At 35.6% G+C, this 18,698-nt stretch overlaps 2 protein-coding genes and 1 long non-coding RNA gene across 9 annotated transcripts; 2 read left to right on the forward strand and 1 right to left on the reverse strand.

The window, feature by feature from the left end:
- Positions 1–1,186: 1,186 nt before the first annotated feature.
- On the forward strand, positions 1,187–8,293 carry LOC124180565. 5 transcript variants are annotated; one of them, XM_046566285.1, is made up of 7 exons: positions 1,187–1,977; positions 3,314–3,517; positions 3,614–4,085; positions 4,216–4,374; positions 4,878–5,057; positions 6,274–6,449; positions 7,287–8,293. In XM_046566285.1, the coding sequence occupies exons 3-7, from the start codon at positions 4,070–4,072 to the stop codon at positions 7,560–7,562; spliced, it is 807 nt and encodes a 268-aa protein (XP_046422241.1). In that variant the 5' UTR covers positions 1,187–1,977; positions 3,314–3,517; positions 3,614–4,069; the 3' UTR covers positions 7,563–8,293. The 5 variants fall into 5 exon arrangements, with proteins under 5 accessions (XP_046422241.1, XP_046422223.1, XP_046422214.1 ...); XM_046566267.1 differs by having other exon boundaries at positions 1,187–1,755; positions 1,866–1,977; positions 3,614–4,374; XM_046566258.1 differs by having other exon boundaries at positions 3,614–4,374.
- Positions 8,294–12,100: 3,807 nt separating this feature from the next.
- On the reverse strand, positions 12,101–12,697 carry LOC124180624. Its single transcript, XR_006870293.1, has 3 exons — positions 12,658–12,697; positions 12,415–12,590; positions 12,101–12,211 (listed from the first exon to the last, which is right to left on the reverse strand). It is a non-coding gene; the product is annotated as an uncharacterized LOC124180624 (long non-coding RNA).
- Positions 12,698–15,407: 2,710 nt separating this feature from the next.
- LOC124182556 (general transcription factor IIH subunit 3) lies at positions 15,408–18,054 on the forward strand. 3 transcript variants are annotated; one of them, XM_046569993.1, is made up of 6 exons: positions 15,408–15,473; positions 15,949–16,445; positions 16,586–16,708; positions 17,122–17,257; positions 17,676–17,712; positions 17,900–18,054. In XM_046569993.1, the coding sequence occupies exons 1-6, from the start codon at positions 15,464–15,466 to the stop codon at positions 17,973–17,975; spliced, it is 879 nt and encodes a 292-aa protein (XP_046425949.1). In that variant the 5' UTR covers positions 15,408–15,463; the 3' UTR covers positions 17,976–18,054. The 3 variants fall into 3 exon arrangements, with proteins under 3 accessions (XP_046425949.1, XP_046425956.1, XP_046425965.1); XM_046570000.1 differs by having other exon boundaries at positions 15,431–15,490; XM_046570009.1 differs by lacking the exon at positions 15,408–15,473 and adding an exon at positions 15,535–15,838.
- Positions 18,055–18,698: the final 644 nt, after the last annotated feature.

Genomic DNA, 18,698 nt, shown 5'->3' on the forward strand with positions numbered 1-18,698 from the left:
TAGTACTAAGGAGTATAGTCCTATTCTTTACAATCTTCTGGCGATCTCAGTACATGTACACTTGGGAAAATGAATCTGAGACTGGTAATTTTTTTACACTAGACAGTTATGTTGGCGACACAGAGAAAGTACAGCGCCACAGTCGGCCGAGCGCGAAACTAACTCAATCTCAATAAACAAAACATAACCCATGACCGTCGAATCTAACCTTAGAATACGTGTCGATCACGGTCTTACATACGGGACTTGCAACGAACTGAAATTTGAGTGGTGGGGGTAGCCACGTTATTGTCTACATTTTTTTTGCCACTACTGGCCACTACGCGGCGCTGTCAGTTATTCATAAACAAATGAGTGACATTACACGTAAGGTTACCTGTGTATGAGTATCAAAAAGATTGGTAGGGTTCCGCCAAATAATAATAATAAGCTTATGAATAACTCGTAGCGCCGCTCTTGTGGCCATAAGTTGTACTTTTGTTTCGGACGTGAACTGACCATCCCCCACCACGTTCGTTGCAAAACCTGTATGTAAGACCATGGTGTCAATACAACAAATCATTATCCCCGCGGTATTTTAAGCATGGAGACTAGAGGTAAGGAGCCCGTACGCTATACTATTATATGAATGTGGATCCTGAAAGCAACGAAAAAGATATGTAGGCTGTGGTGGCGTTGTGTCGTTAGTATAGGGTCAATGCCATACTTCAACATCCTATACTGACAACACAAGCGCGCTCGTGACTAATTTCGAACTACAACCAACATATATCTGTTTCGTCGATTTCACGGTCCAAATTTATCATGATTCTCCTATGCCGTTCGGGCTCCTGACCTCTAGTCTCCATGATTTTAAGGTTAGTTTCGACGGTCATGGGTTATATTATGTTTATAGTATTTCGGTGATGAGGCAGCCGGACCACCTCGTAAGGTGGAAATTCCAGAAGCCACAAGCAGAATGCAGTAAGTTATTGCGCATGCGCTATGGCTTTTATCATACTTTCTGCATTCTGTTTATAGCTTCTGGAGTTTTGTGTGTTTCGGCCTTAATTCTTACACCGTGGTTCAAATAGATTATAACACAAGAAAATCATGTGACGTTGCAAAATTTATTTTCTGATTATTTGAGGAATTCAATGCTCACAATTATTCGTTGGATGGCGTTACTATCGCTACCCAACTACCGTTACGCAATACACTGTACAGTATCATGTAACCCATGCATATCTATATTAAATTTTTCCCTCAACGTCTGTATAGCTGCATTTAATTTAATTTAATTGCTCATAACTTTTGCAATTATCATTCTTAAGGTTATTAAAAAATACCTCCCAATTATGTTTAAAATCTTAGGTGAAATTTTTTGCCTGAATTTCAACGCTGAAATTTAGTCGTTCAAAAAACACTGTCACTGAGGCGCTGGCAACCATGACGCCTGTAACCCGGCAACTCAACTTACAGGCATCAACGTGCAAAAAATACTTAACCTCAAACATGAAGAAACCGTAACAAATCCACCTGGTACGTTTTGCGTAAATGGCGTAAAGTCGGTTATGCATATCATCATCGCGCTCTGAAAAGGATACAGCTAGATTTATCTGAGAAGTTCAATTGCGGAGATGAGTCGACGGTGCACGTGATCGTTGCGGACTATTTGAACCGTCTAATACAATGTTAATATATGATCTGTAAAGTATGCTGCCTGTACTGTTATAAGTTGTCTGGGACGTACTTCAAAAACTGTTGATCCTCCCGGTACAGAATTTGCTTTGTAATACTGCGGTAAAACATGCGTTGCTTACAATCAACCTTAAGTTTTGAAGCACAAAAATGTTGCCAAAATTTGTTCTGTTCGTATCTTGCAGACAGTCGCACTAGTTTCTTTTTCCTCCAGAATGACTGATTGGTTTCATAATCCTGATTTTTTACGGATATATCACTCCGCGGACAAGGAATGGCCCGGCTTTGAAGTTCCTGGTAAGAATTTACTTTGGATAACACAAGACGTAGGTTTATGCGTTTTTTTGCCTTCGTTCTGTACGCAAAGTAGTGGTTACTGCAACAGTACAAACAGAAAGCATCGCAGTAGAAAAAATTTGTACACTGTTCCATCCTAGTATGATCAATTCCTTTTTTTGTGCTCTACTGTGGAAACAAAACTTGTGAACCATAGTATTGTTACATAGTATGGAGTGTCCCAAAAGTTCCGAAATAACTGAATAACTTCAAAACTTCGAGTCGTAGAAAAATTGTTGGGTACTAAGGTTGTAGGATTTTTTTCGTGGCTATCCAGTTGAGACTGAATTTCACCATCAATGTCATTTCAAGGTTGAGTCGATTTTTTTTTTTTTTATATGGTACTCATGTCTCTAACTTCAGAAATGAAAAATGTGGGAAATTATGCAATCAGATAAGACATTAGGGATTGAAAATTTTGAACCTTGAATGTCATCTCAAGATCGAATGTTTGATTTAAACTAATAAGGACACTAAAGTTCGTACGCACCATAGAGGCAGTCTTTTTTCCCCCAGCATACTTGCAATATTTATATCGTAACCTTATGCTTGGCGTAAAGATTTATTTTTCCTCCTTCATTCGCAATCTATTGTTGCTTCTGAAAAAGTATGACATACAATGCTCAACAAGTATAACTTGAAAAGCCAGTACTATAAATTCTCCAAACAGTGAAACTGTCGGATTGAAACTGAGCCCACCGAGAATCAGAGGGCATGAGCATTTATTTTTTCTACATTTTCTATTCCATAATTAACTGCAAATCGCACGTAATTGTGTCATATGTTTATTCTAAAATTGAAATAATTTCTGTACTTTTTACGGTTACTTTTACTGTACAAATGCAATTCAGTTGATAATTATTTTTCTCAGACAGAACTGACGTTTTTCACAGTAAACCGATCACAGTGCAGTTTTTATCTACATTTTCAGTACAGTATTCAAACGATTGAATATCTCAGTTGCATCGCCATCGCATCACGAAACATATATACAGTTTTCGAACATGACTACTTTGGACTCCTCTAGCGTCGATCTTATTGGTATATTCGTGTATAACACTGTTACGATTGGTTAATCCTTTCCAGAAATCTAGATGTAACTGTGCGATTGAAACGCAATTATTCTTTAGGATATTGTGGAATTACGCGTAATGCTCGAACTGCAAAAGCATGAAATTAGTTATTATTTTATCTTTCAGTATATAAAGAAAATATATAAGGGTGTCTAATAGGAAGTTGCTAAAACTAAATAATTGTGTCTTCCCTCCATGCATTCAATATGGGTCCTTTTTCTAAGACGCATACCTGAGGCCCCGCAGTTTTATTCCAGCCGTGGTTGAAGCAAATACGCGCGCGTCAAAATGAGTGAGCTCACCATGGAAGAAAAAGTATATCTTATTGAGTGCTTTTTCTCGAGAGGAAAAATATATAGTAATGCGTATAGAGGGTTTCGTACTAAGTTTGAAACTCATAGAGTTGCCAGTGAAAACACTCTGAAAAGGTAAGAATTTAATATTTATTCATATTCATCTATCACACAACTTATGTTTCAATTCAATTAAATTACATTGAAGTAATTGTATGTTAATTTTTGTAGGATAATCGATAACTTTGTGGAGTATGGTACACTCCAGGACCGTAGACACGAGTTGCCAGGTCCATCTGTTACAGTGACTACACCAGAGAAGATCAACGAAATTGAGAATTATTTCAAATAAAATCCAAATGATTAGATTCGAAAAGCAGTTCAACCATTAAAAATAACCAAATCATCATTACACAACATTTTAAAATATTTTTTAAAGTTACATCTATATAAAATAAGCACTCATCAATTGTTAACTGAACATGCCATGACGAAACGCATTGAATTTTATAACACTATTACAGGAATGTTTGAAGCCGAAGAACTTAATGAGGAATTGATTATTTATTGCGATGAAGCACATTTTTGGATAAATGGGTACGTAAACAAGCAAAAGTACCGGTTTTGGGGAACGCAAAATCCCAACATATCGCTAGCGAAGTCCTTTCATCCACGGAAAGTAACGGCATGGGCAGCAATTTCGGTAAAAGGAATTTATTTGCAATTCTTGGAATCTACGGTAACAGCAGAAAGTTGCAAACAGCTTTTGGAAACGAAATTCTTTCCTTATGCAAAAAAGAGGGGACTGGTTAAAAATTTTTACTTCATGCAAGATGGAGCGACGCTGTACTGGACTCATGAGGTGTTTGAAGCTATTCATCGCGTATATGGGAATCGAGTAATCAGTCTGGGGTACCCTAAATTTGCTCAAGGCAGACTAGAATGGCCTCCGTACTCACCAGACCTGGACCCTTGTGATTTTTTCTTGTGGGGTTAGATCATTGTTACGCTAAAAACCCCAGCACAGTAGAAGAACTGATCACGGTCATCCAGGAAGTGGTTTGCGGCATTACGAACGATATGTTAGACAAAGTTTTTCACAGTTTTCAAAAGAGAATTGATTTTTATGCACAATCTAATGGTTCGCACTTCGAAAATATCTATCCTTAATCACCGTACTTTTTCGTTATTTTTATAAGATGTAATAAATTGACATAAAAAATATTTGACTGAGTTTTATTTATGTGCGTTTAAAACTGCAGTTTCCTCTATTTAAAGCAATTTGGCTTTTCTGATTCTGTGCACGTGTTTTGAAATGACAGTCGATTAGTTTAAGCAACTTCCTATTAGATACCCTTTACACAATACTGTTTACGCATCGAACAGAAGGCTACACATTTGAAAGAAAAGCTGACACCATGAAAGAAAATTTCTTCCAAAATCACAATTCTTATATTGTATTTTTTTAAAAAGTTCACTTTTAATTTTATTTCAGATAATGAAAATGCATCTTTACCTCTACTAATTTCAGAAGTATACCGCCTGATACCTTACATTGGGTCGGAATATGTACATTTTCACCCAAAAAATATGCCTGATGTTAAGATAGATAAAATTGAAATTATTGGCATTGTCACAGACAAGATAGAACTGCAAAAATACATCTCATATACTGGTAAATCCATTAACTTATGCAACACTGATTACACGATTTAGCCTGTGACAGTGCAGAGTGTCCACAGAGCCAAACTACACTGAAATAAACTCAATTTTCTTCAGAGAAATAACACTTTGTGATAAGAATCTGCATCTTGATGATCAGCCATCTATGTTATTGCAATTAGCTGATTATAATACTGTTATTACATGAACAAGATAGGGCAAAAGTATGGAAACTCCTAGAAATCTCACGGGGTTTGGTGAAAAAAAAAATACAAAGGTTAAATCTTAGATCATTATTAACAAGGGATTCAATGGTGTCTTTTGATTTCATTTTGACCCGCATATTCAAGGTCAAGTTTGATTTTTCAAAAGGCAACCCCTATTTTTGATGCCATCATCGGAAAGAGCGGAAAATCTTACGTTCAACTGAACGTAGAAGAATTCTATTCCCTTTGGGGTGTTTTTTGGAGTGAGTTTCCCATGCCTCTCACTTTTGGGTGCTTATGGGTGTATTTTACAACATGAATCAATTCATAATAGATGCTCGAATTGTTGTCCATGAACTTCTTGACAGTAACCAATTCTATTGTAAAATGCACCCAAAAGCACCCAAAAGTGAGAGGCAAGAGGAACATCGTTGTTGCTGCCTCGTGCCAGAAGAAGAATGCTGGCAATGATAATGATATCTTCAAAAAAAAATAGTGAACCTTGAAGTTTGACTTCAAGATCAATTTTCAAAAGCTAATCAGATCATCCTGATCAAAGCTGACAACTTTTTTGTGAAACATCTTGTGTGAGACGCAGATCTTCAAAAATTACCTGCATTATTGTTACCAAGCATACTTTTGACCTTTATTTGACCTGCAGAGGTCACGTTGACCCTAGACCTTAACACATATTTGAACATAACACTTCCTGCTCTTTCTGATGTTGGTATCAAAACTGATAGTTTCTTTTTGAAAAATCAAAGTTAACCGCAAAATGATCTTGAAGATGAGATTCAAGATCAAATCGATGGTCACCATAGAATCCCTTGTTAAAAATTACCTAAGATTTAACTTTAATCATTTTTTTTTAATCCAACCCAGCGAGATTTCTAGGGATTTCTTAGGGATTAAAAATAATAACCCTAATAAAACAACCATAATTTAGTAAAGATATTTGTTTTCTTCCGTTTTTATGACACACACTTCACTTTTTACACATTAATTAATGTGCATGTATTGCAGTGGATGACAGCACTGGCACAGTTCCGGTATTATGTCCAAAGAAACCAGTAAATGAAGATGAGTCAACAGATTCTCAAGAGTCAAGTGATGATGAGTCTTTTGCCCATAAGGAGAAAAAACTTGAGCTGAAACCTCCATTTGGACTTGCGCCTAGCGCACCATATTCTTATCAGACTGTAGGTTGCATTATTATGAAATTCATGATCTGATACAATGTTCAACAAATATTTTTTCGAATAAGGGTATTATGCTTTTATAAATGTCTAATCTATCAGAAGCAATAACTTCCCCACTGAAAATGTTCATGTGTTGAATCATATAATGTTTGAAAGAATTTGACGTGTAATTTATTATATGATTTATTTTGTTAATTCGATAAAATATATAAGAAATCACATAATAAATTAAGAGAGCACAAATCATTAGGTATACCAGATCAAAAAACATTTAATCAACTATATCGTAAACTATATGAATTTTGATCTAATATATCTGATGATTCGACTTTTGGTGATTTATTATATAATTTCTAATATGTATGTAATATTTATTATTCCCCTTGGGGTTATGACTCCCGTTTCTCCCACCTTTTACAATCCTTTTACATATTTTCTTACACTATTCTTACTTCCTACCTTATTACTACTTATTCTCTACCTGCCTTATCCCTGTGCCTTGTCTCTCCTATGTGATTTCATATATATTTTATCAAATTTGCAAGATAATTCATGGAATAAATTACATGCTGAATTCTTTCAAAACATTTTATGATTTGACATATGAACATTTTCAGTAGGGTTATTCTCGTTATTTCGAAGCTTGCAGAGGAAAACTACATACTATTTGAAATGGTTTCGGGAAGCACTAGAATATGTACTACTAAAATTAAGCTGAAAATGTAACAACTATGTTTGAATACCAGAATGAAGAGAAGGCACAATGAATGAAATTGATTGAAAGTGGAGTGAAATTAATTTAAATTGAATTTCTCAGTAAACTATTTTTTCTTTCAGCATATTCAAAGCTTATGGTTTCAAGCAAGAGGTAAAGAATTCTGTTACGATGAAGTTCTGTTATACGACTATGTGCATGTCATTGGGTTTTGTGCCATGGATATCCGACATCAAAAGAATGTTAGCAAGCTTACTAATGATGATATAGAACTTGGCAGGTTATTTATGTTTGGAATGAATCTGAGAAAAATAAGTGAAGCAGATCACAATGCTATGACAAAAAGCTTGATAACTCGTGTCGCCAGACAACGATACGTCAAGCCTAAAGTTGAGTAAAATGTGATGATCGTCTGTGATACGTGTGAAATTTGGAAGCCCTGAAATTGTTTGGTCGAAGAAATCTTTTTTTTGTTACGTTTATTTTTAAAGAATAAAATTTATACAATCACTTGACTATTTACAACGCTATTTATAATATTTTATTTTGAATCGATTACCTGAGTTAAGTGAAGTAGTTTGAAATTATGGTATTGTGTTACAGTTTGGGTGCCATAACGGATTTATAAAATATGACTTTTCACGTCAGCTAGACCTGCTTTTTGCTGTTATTGTTGAATCTAGGGCCCCAATTTCTCATGAATAAACCTGTAAGAAACTCGTGTACATTTCAAAAACACATGTTACAATGTGCTAATTTTATAATATGCAAATATATTTTCAATAAAGATTTATAAATACATCTGAAAAATAGAATCAGCAGAGTATAATTTAGCTAGGAAAAGGATACAAAAACTGCGTGTACAGTTTTCAATGTGCAGTAGATCAAATGCTAAAGAAAACAGCATTCTGCAATCATCCGCTCGGTTCACATTACACTTACATTCGACGAGTGAATCAGTGCCAAAAACTAGAATTACTTGCAAGCCTACATGTGTGATTAAAATTTTGTTAGGCAGATCTGCATAGGGTTAGCGGTGTGCATAAATTTTTAGGTAAGCAGCTTGGGATTGGTCTCAAAGAATGTGTGTGGAATACTCGATTACAAATAAAGGGGGTGTACCGTTTGGTTAAAAAATTGGAAAAAAAATGAGAGCTGTCATGGGACAGCCGGTACGAACGAAGTTCCTTACGCTACAAAGAGACGCTATACTGATGCCGCTTGTTTTCTTTCCGAGCGCTGTGTGAGAGAGAGAGAGAGAAAGTGGGAAAGCTATGAGAAAGAAAGAGAGGCAAAGTATAGACGTACGCTGTGAGAGAGCGCGCTGCGGCTCAAAGTATAGTTGTACGCTGTAGGAGAGAGAAAGAGGGGCGAAGTATAGTCGTGCGCTGTGAGTGAGAGAGACCGCTGCTGCCGTCTCCCACCCCAAGCGCTGAGACAGAGAGAGAGAGCGCGCGCACACGCTGGAATAGAGAGAGAGAGAGAGAGGGAGATCGCGCGCACTATAGCAAACGAGCACTATAGCCAAAAAGTGTCGGTTTTTTGGTGTCGTTTTTTTCCGCCTAGCCCCTACGGTGAACGAGCGATAAGGAACTTCGTTCCAAAAGAACACATTACAAAAAGTCCCTAGCGGGACAGTTAAGTTGACAGCACAGGAAACGTACAGCGCCATAGTTGGCCGAGCGCGAAACAAACTCAATCTCAATCACGGACTTAAATCTCTATAAATGTAACATAACCTATAACCGTGGAAATTGACCTTAGAATATGTGTCAATCCAATAAGTCATGGGCACGGTCTTATAGACAGGTCCGGCCACTCCAAGCCCCTTCCTATCATAGAGATATAAGAATAGAGTACGTGAGTCAGCCGATGCGACCAGCACGCAATAGAAAGAGAGAGGGCAACTAGGGAGTTTGGTTGTCTTTGTCTAATCACGCATGCTCAGCAGGCGAGTCTCGGCCGCACTCAATACGAAAACATATATAAAAAAATATTGTAATCAGTAGTACGACTATGAATAGTAGTATTAGTATAATTTAAATAAACTAACATACAATATAAGTGAAATCAATTTATGTCTGTGGTCACACAAGGGATCTTGTTACAAATAATGTTTACCATCATCTAATATCGTGTTTGGTAATATTTTCAGAGTTTCCGAGACAACTCTATCCATAATATTTGAAAAAAATGTTAAATGTCGATTTTAACGTAACATTTTTTCAGCATTAATACAAATAAAGTTTACGTCGTCAGATGCAAAGTGCAAGCCTCCACGATTTTTTAGTTCAGTTAATTTGGAATAGCTGCTGTTATCAGTATTCCCTTCTATCATAGCAACGCACTGTTTACAATGAATTTTATTCTTTAATGAAAATACTATAGAACCGCTAATATGTTTGACTACTTCATCGATATATTCTGTGGAATACCAACCTCCTTTTTTAGTATAATCATATCCAAATAGAGTATGAAGCAGGTTATGTTTGTGTCAACACCTTCGGCACGCCAGCGCATGCGTGATTAGACAAAGACAACCAGACTGTTGCTCTCTCTCTTTCTATCGCGTGCTGGTTTTCACTTACCTATGTGCGCTCCTGTAGCTCACGTACTCTATTCTTATATTTCTAATCTCTATGCTTCCTGTATAATGCAGCGTGACAGTCTTGAAACCTGCGTTTCTCAATTTGTGCACCAAAGACCGGAGCGCTGCAATCTCCGAGGCCGGTGTATGCGTACTAACTAGGCCTCTCCCTCACTAGCGCTAGCGGCGAAAATTCACAACGGCTTTATTTTCGGGCTATTCCGCGTCAACCGCATCAGTCATCTCTCAGATATTTTTTTAATTTGGCATGTGGATTGTGTGTGGGGAGTTAGATTTTTGTGCCAAAGCGCGAATCTCATAATGCAAAATTCGATTTTTTATTAACAATAACAAATTAGACTCCCATTTTTTTCAAAAATTCATAACTTTGGCAAAAAATTAGATACAATATATATTTTTTTTTCAAATTACGCGGAAAGCTCCATAGAATTTAAAAAAAAATACGAAATGGTAAAAAAAAGTATTTATCAATTGTTTATTTAACAATTGATTTTTCAAAGATTTTTAAAACAGTGACTGACACGATCAAAAAATTTTTTTAAAATTCTGACATGTTCCTTGAACTGTACTACGACCTGTGAATTAATTCCAGAGGGGTGTTTTTCTTCGTTTTTGAGTAAAAAATCATTAAGGGTGTCGATGCGCATGAAATTGCGGCGCGCCGAGTCTGTACGTAATGGCGGGCGACCGGTTGTCGTCCACCGCTACCCGCGGTGGCGTCGCAGCGTTATTTTAGAGTCATTTTCACGATGTAGGACATGATTGAAGAATCTGAAAAAAATACTGTACCTTCATAAGGCCTGCTCAAAGCGATAAGTGAAGTTTCAAGAATGTGTTTTTATTTTAAAATAAGTAGCAAGTTATGTAATTATTATCATTTATGTGCACTCTCATGGTGTGTAACCGTTATTTTGAATCTCTGTAATAAAAAAACGGTGAAAAACACATTCTTGAATCTTCACTTATCGCTTTGAGCAGGCCTTGTGAAGGTACAGTATTTTTTTCAGATTCTTCAATCATGTCCTACATCATGAAAATGACTCTAAAATAACGATGCGACGCCACCGCGGGGTAGCGGTGGACGGCAACCGGCCGCCCGCCATTACGTAGAGACTCGGCGCGCCGCAATTTCATGCGCATCGACACCTTTAATGATTTTTTACTCAAAAACGAAGGAAAATACCCCTCTGGAATTAATTCACAGGTTGTAGTACAGTTCAAGAAACATGTCAGAATTTTAAAAAAATTTTTTGATCTTGTCAGTCACTGTTTTAAAAATCTTTGAAAAATTAATTGTTAAATAAACAATTGATAAAAACTTTTTTTTACCATTTCGTATTTTTTTTTTAATTCTATGGAGCTTTCCGCGTCATTTGAAAAAAAAATATATATTGTATCTAATTTTTTGCCAAAGTTATGAATTTTTGAAAAAAATGGGAGTCTAATTTGTTATTGTTAATAAAAAATCGAATTTTGCATTATGAGATTCGCGCTATGGCACAAAAATCTAACTCCTCACACACAATCCATATGCGAAATTAAAAAAATATCTGAGAGATGACTGATCCGGTTGACGCGGAATAGCCCTTTCGAGCACGGTTTTACAACCGGAGTACCCCACTGATATATATACACACTGGATTGGATATTACCGTATACTCTACGTGTAAGCTCGTGCGTCCAATTGAACAATTTAATTTCCGCCATCTTGTACAGAAAGTTGTCACAAAATGCGCGCTAGATTTGAACTGCGTAATATATGCTATTTAGATCTAACGATATATTCGTCACACAAAAAAGTTTTTGACGAGTAAAATAATGTTTGATACATTAAATGAAGAACAAATCATTTTTTCGAAGGTATATTATTATTTACAATTATATGATGTAAAAGATCATTAAATAATATGACGAAAAACTTATATTTAAGCGTGATTTTTCTTTATGTTCAAAAGAAGTCCTCAATTCTCAGAAGTTTCCGTCCATTATCCTTTATCCTATGGTGGGCTGAATTCCATATGGATTATTCAAAATTTGTAAAACACTAATTCAACCGTTAGGGAATCCATTTACCATCCATTGATCATCAAAGTGGAGCTTAAGACATGTAAAAAAAGTTTTGAATTAAATTATATCGAATTGCGTGAGTAAAAACTTTATTCAAAAATATGGAGAATAAAACATTCCTTGCAAACGTTAAGGAATTTTTATAGAGTTGCGTGCGATAAACCACAAGCGTAATATGATTAGTAGTATCAATCCACAATCCATTCACATGGAGAAAAAGTTACAAGCACAATCAAAAGAAAATAAAAAAGATGTACATATCTGAGCATGCAAATCAGGTAAAAATGTGTAGGTGCTCATGTAATTTGGTTACATTCACTGTGGTGGGCCGATCGGATTCATCCTGTAATTCGGTCTGCTGCAAGTTTTCACCTACAGATAAGTTACTAATAAATAACGACAATGGAAATACACAGAAATGTGTCACACACGATTTTTCTGTAACAGAGCACTTTATAATCTGTAGGTAATTGACCGCTTCGACGGCATTGACGCAATAGTGCATCACATCAACGTGTCTTTATGCACACTGAGTTTTCTCTGACCTAAAAGGGATTAATAGTGTCAGATCTTACCAAATAACGTTGGGATACTGCCTTTTCGTAAAGTTATATAATTTTTACTTTTCTTCTGAAAGCAAGAGGGTTCAAAGTGGTCGGAACACAGAAAGCTATCACTTGATGGAGACCGCGGTCCAATGTTTATATTTGCGATCCACTGCTTCATAATATCAGGTTCATCCAATGGGAACCTACATAACAAGCAAAGTTTAAATTTATTAATTCACACGTTATGTTGCATTGAGTAACGGTACTTACTTGAAGAATAAATAGCCACGTCTATATACCCTTAATCGGTAACAAGATGAACACTCTGATTTTGGGTTGTCAAATATAGTTGGTACACTGTTCTTTTTCATTGTAATTAGGAATCCTGTCCTATCAAAGCAGTCATTTGTAAAATGAGCTGAACACAATGTGCTATTTCTGTTTGGCTTCCAGTCCTTCCTCTTCATTTTTTTTAACCACTGCTGAAGGCGCAACACATCTTTCACGGGAAATCTACATATCGAATTATAATTTAATCCCTGAGTCAATAATACCCGAGTTTTCAATTTCAATTATAATAAGATCGGTTCATAATTCAAATATTGTGAATTTTTACTGACACGATTCGTACGTTATAATACTCGTTAAATGTAATTAGTAAATACTTCGTATGCTGACATAACCTCTGCAAGTTATCATTTGCAGAACGCTTCAGCGTTGTATACTCACTTGTGAAATGATCGCCCACAATATTTTGATTGCTTTGTTTTGCAAAAAACGCAGGTACTCATTGTTACCTCAATAATTGTTACTGTAATTTTCCATCGCAATCGATTATATACACATACATATATCACGTATATATATATATATATATATATATATCTGAAGTGACAAGAATCTGTACAAAATGGCTACCGTTCAATTGGCGTGAACAGCTATAGATTCGCCTCATTCTCCTCTACCGCCTCGATCCCCGCCACATATATCGTCAAAGAGAGAAAGGAGTACTCCTGGCCACTGATATATATATACACTGGATTGGATTTAAGCGTGGTGCCGTCACGCCAATTGAACGGTAGCCATTTTGTACAGATTCTTGTCACTTCAGATATATATAAATATATACGTGATATATGCATGTGTATATAATCGATTGTGTTGGAAAATTACAGTAACAATTATTGAGGTAACAATGAGTACCTGCGTTTTTTGCAAAACAAAGCAATCAAAATATTGTGGGCGATCATTTTACAAGTGAGTATACAACGCTGAAGCGTTCTGCAAATGATAACTTGCAGAGGTTATGTCAGCATACGAAGTATTTACTAATTATATTTAACGAGTATTATAACGTACGAATCGTGTCAGTAAAAATTCACAATATTTGAATTATGAACCGATCTTATTATAATTGAAATTGAAAACTTTTTCTTCGTGTGAATGGATTGTGGATTGATACTACTAATTATATTACGGTTGTGGTTTATCGCACGCTACTCTATAAAAATCCCTTAACATTTGCAAGGAATGTTTTATTCTCCATATTTTTGAATAAAGTTTTTACTCACCCAATTCGATATAATTTAATTCAAAACTTTTTTTTACATGTCTTAAGCTCCACTTTGATGCCAATGGATGGTAAATGGATTCCCTAACGGTTGAATTAGTGTTATACAAATTTTTGAATAATCCTTATGGAATTCAGCCCACCATCGGATAAAGGATAATGGACGGAAACTTCTTAGAATTGAGGACTTCTTTTGAACATAAAGAAAAATCACGCTTAAATACAAGTTTTTCGTCATATTATTTAATGATCTTTTACATCATATAATTGTAAATAATAATATACTTTCGAAAAAATGATTTGTTCTCCATTTAATGTATCAAACATTATTTTACTCGTCAAAAACTTTTTTGTGTGACGAATATATCGTTAGATTTAAATAGCATATTTTACGCAGTTCAAATCTAGCGCGCATTCTGTGACAACTTTCTCTACAAGATGGCGGAAATTCAAGTGTTCAATTGGACACGCGAGCTTACACGTAGAGTATACGGTAATATCCAATCCAGTGTATATATATATCAGTGACTCCTGGCATATTTCTGTCCTTTAAATGTTTGCTTCAAGCGGCTCATAAGAGCGCTCAGTCTATCTTATAAGTCTATGGCTCCATGCTACGAGGTGGGGAAAAGTCAGCGCCACTTGTCTTGCCGTGGCTACAATCAGTACTAAAGAGTAATGAGGAATTGGTAGCGGGAAATTCGAATGTAGAGTAGGGAATACTTTTCCACGTATTATAAAATTATTACTAAAAGAAGGCTAATTAAATAGATGATTCAATTAGACTGGTATACATATGTTTGATGTCTCATAGATAATATGTTCGTCGCCAATTTCGCTAAATCTCGGTCGTGGAGCTCGATGTTTCCATATAAGAAATGCATTTTTTTCATTTTTGGAAACCTATGCCGCACATATCTTACATCAAAACAATTCAAAACACAGCACTTTGCTTTTCTAGGTATATTTGCTTACAACACTTTTTATATCAGGAGAATCAGAACGAACGCCTTCAATCCACAGGTAGTTGTGAAATGTAACACAATCTTAGGTATTTATACGGTTAAAAATACAAAAAAGTCTTAATAATACGTGTATTAATAATAAAAAATATGCAAATCACATGAAAAAATGGAAAACCAGTACTTTGAGGAAATATTAATACTTACGCTAACAACACTCTTTGCAGTAATTACAGTATTAATTTTTTTTTTTTTTAATAATTTCAATTCACCCTTAATTTTGTGTTTTGTTTCAAATTTTCAAATTCTTTTATTTATTTGCTGAGCCTGAGCTGCACTTTGTAGTTTGCCTTCTTCTTTCAATTTTCACCACAACATAAATCCTCAGTCAACGGTGTCTGTATGCTTTGAGCTGTTAGTAACATCTAGTAAGTTACTGAACTGCTGTTGTTTTCTGCTGTCCATGAAATCTCACCTTTATTCGGGGCCTGGCTACACTGATAAGTAGAATTCACGCCATCCACGGATATGTCAAGAAGTAAACATGGCCAATGGTGAGTACTCACGAAAGGTTCGTATCAATAAATAATTAGTGAAACTGCGATCCCAAGACGTTTAGAACATATTAAACGACATCATTTCATTGAATATATTTTTACAAATCCATATACGCGTTTTCACGATTACAACTCACCTATCAATTCCCTAACCTACAAATATTGTTTTGTTTGCCTGTATCGTAATATTGAACGTCAATCGTACATTCAGCAGTAGTCTTAATTTTTGCAATGATTCAGATAAGTACATACTGAAGACTACTAACTTACTGACTATTCAAATTATTTACATGCAAATTATATGTTTAAGCTAATCTGACGATTTGAAGTATATGCACATTCGTGAAGAGTATATCCTACTGGTATTGCAATTCAGTATAATATTTTCAACTTATTTAAGTAAAAAACCTGTTGCTGAATTATTTGACCCTCCTCTGAGGGACTTACATTTATCTCCTTTACTTTTCTTCAGGGGTTGAGAAAAGCTTGCTGGTTATAGTGTTAGACACAAATCCAGTTCAGAAATTCGTGCGTCAAGATACAAGGATATTGACGCAATGCCTGGACTCTGTTATTGTATTTGCCAATGCCCACCTCATGCAAAAGTCAAACAACCAGCTGGCTGTCATGGCGTGCCATTCTCATTCATCGACCTTCTTGTACCCCGACGAAAAGCCAATGGAAGTCCGGCAGATAGATGGACAATACGAAGGTTTTATGATGGTTGAAAGAACAGTCAGACAAAATCTGCAGAAATTAATTCATGAAATTGTTACAAATAAACCTTTGAATACTGAGAGCCTGATCGGCGGAGCTTTAGCAATGGCACTGTGCTATATCGTCAGACTGGAGCGGGAAAAAGCTGCTGGTGAAAAAATACATTCAAGAATTTTGGTTGTAACTGGTAGCAATGATTCTGCATCGCAATATATGAACTATATGAACGTCTTCTTCACTGCCCAGAAATTGGTAAACTTTCGTAGAAATATATTTTTTATTTGTCACGAGTCTTCTATTTGAAAGTAGTTTGAAAATGAGCCAAGCAAATTACTTCGCCAGAAATAAAACAGAATAAGGTATTTTTCACAACCAATTTCTCATGGTCTTAGGGTGTTGTAGTCGATGTTTGCAGTTTGGATCAAGAACTGGGATTACTTCAACAAGGCTGTGACATAACAGGTGGAAATTATTTAAAAATACCACAACTGGCTGGTCTCCTGCAGTATTTGCTGGTAATAATACGATAATATTCTTACTATATATGTCTACATATTTTCTTCATTCAGTTTAGTCAAAGCCAGCAAGGCAACTTTTGAAGTGCAGTTAGAATGATGGGGATTTCATAATATCAAACTGGAAATATTGGTGTTTCTACTTTTGATATTAAGCTATTATTTTGTCCATTAAAGCTTTCAACTTTGCATCCATACTTCTGCAGATATGATGATACTTTTTGTAACGTTACCTTGCAGCCGAAAAACTGAATTAACGAATTCTACCACAAAGTATGGTGACCCATAGTTAAAAATGCATACACCTCATGTCTATTTGTTTACGCTGATTATTAGAGCGAAAACTTATTTGCATACTAGTCTTAGGTGGATGGGCTTACTCTCTTATGTATTAAATTACTTCAATTTTCCAGTGGGTGTTCCTTCCTGATCCTAAGGTTCGCAGTAAGCTAGTCTTACCTCCCCCAGTCAAGGTGGATTACAGGGCGGCTTGTTTCTGCCATCGAGAACTTGTCGATATTGGATACGTTTGTTCTGTGTGTTTGTCGAGTAAGTATTATTCAATGGTTTCTAATGATGAATTTACATCTTTTACTTTTGAACCAAAGTTTTTCGATTTATAGTAGTATAAAATCATTTTCGACCTCAGTATCAAACTGTCAGCTACATTTTTGTATTTGTGTAACGGATTGAGGGTTACAGTGAGAATTTGAGTTCTAGTGCAAAAGACTATGCGAGCAATTCTTAAAATAATGATGGAGTGAGTCATCATAACATGATGACACGAAGCGAAGATTTCTTGTCCAAATTTGTGTTAAAAATTAATTACGTTCTTTTAAGATGAGTCGATGGTACAAAATACTAAACACCTATTCTTTATAGTAAAAATATTACCTATGTACCGCTTTCGATGTTAACTTTAACTTCAGAAGCGAATGTGGTATAAACGGAGTATTTATTTTCACAGTATTCTGCAAGTTCAGCCCCATCTGCACGACATGTCAGTAAGTATGTTTGTTTATCAGGGGTGGATGTGTCATGAACTTAATTTGCCAGGAAATAGAGGTAGATAATTTAAATAATTCATACGGTGGTTTTTGTTTCCTTCTTTCTCTTTGATTTTTATAAAAATGTGAGAAATTAATTACCGCGAAACTGGTGGCTAATCGCTGATTTTGCTTGCTTCCTCAGCACTGTATTCAAGATGCCTGGTCCTATGCCCACGAAGATAAAGAAGAAAAAGAAAAATCCAGACATAGTACACTGACTGTTTGTACTATCAACTATATTGTATAATTACCTGTGTCCGATATTCTTATCTCTTTCCAATAAAAATTTGTAAAATATGTGCTTTACTGAATTTTCTACTAATTATACCGTTAGGGTGACACTATTTTCTTTCCCTGACATTTTTGATATTTCTGTGCAATCTGAAGAAAAATGGGTTGTAGACCATGTCATTCTAACGTAAAATGTACGTGATATTGAAGCAATTGTTTGAGTACGTATAGTTATACCTAAATGTTCTCTAACCCAACAAGAATGCAAACTTTACGAGGGTAATTTTCCATGGAAAGTGATACTTCGAAGTATTAACCTCTAAGCCGCCGCTTGGCCAGTACACTGTACACTGTTGAATACTCAAGGATACATGCATGGGGCTATTCGTTCAGGGATATCACAAATCTCTAATTCACAGTAATTATGGAAGTAGAATTCACTTTCATCCTTCATAAAGAATACTTCCATCCCAATATTTATTAATCCAATTTCAAATTCATTTCTCGTGAAACCAACTTCTGTTCCAATTATTACAAATCAAGTACAATTCCATCTTTTAAATAGACACGTAGATTACAAATCCTAATCTGATGAAGTAAAATAAAATAAAAATTAGCATTAAATTTCGCGCCGGGTAGGGGAGAAGTGGGCAAAATGGGCCCCTTAAGAGAGAAATATAACGTCAAATCAATTCCGCTAACGCAATTTT

The sequence above is a fragment of the Neodiprion fabricii genome, chromosome 1 (genome assembly GCF_021155785.1).
Source record: "Neodiprion fabricii isolate iyNeoFabr1 chromosome 1, iyNeoFabr1.1, whole genome shotgun sequence".
NCBI lineage: Eukaryota > Metazoa > Arthropoda > Insecta > Hymenoptera > Diprionidae > Neodiprion > Neodiprion fabricii.

Excerpts from the sequence above, each read along its gene's own strand:
- LOC124180565 (XM_046566248.1), top strand. The coding sequence starts at position 1,896 with ATGACTGATTGGTTTCATAATCCTGATTTTTTACGGATATATCACTCC. Across the intron at positions 1,978-3,906 it reads GCCCGGCTTTGAAGTTCCTG|GAATGTTTGAAGCCGAAGAA; the intron begins GTAAGAATTTAC and ends ACACTATTACAG. Across the intron at positions 6,450-7,286 it reads CACCATATTCTTATCAGACT|CATATTCAAAGCTTATGGTT; the intron begins GTAGGTTGCATT and ends TTTTTCTTTCAG.
- LOC124182556 (XM_046569993.1), top strand. Across the intron at positions 16,709-17,121 it reads GTCTCCTGCAGTATTTGCTG|TGGGTGTTCCTTCCTGATCC; the intron begins GTAATAATACGA and ends TCAATTTTCCAG. Across the intron at positions 17,713-17,899 it reads CCCATCTGCACGACATGTCA|CACTGTATTCAAGATGCCTG; the intron begins GTAAGTATGTTT and ends TTGCTTCCTCAG.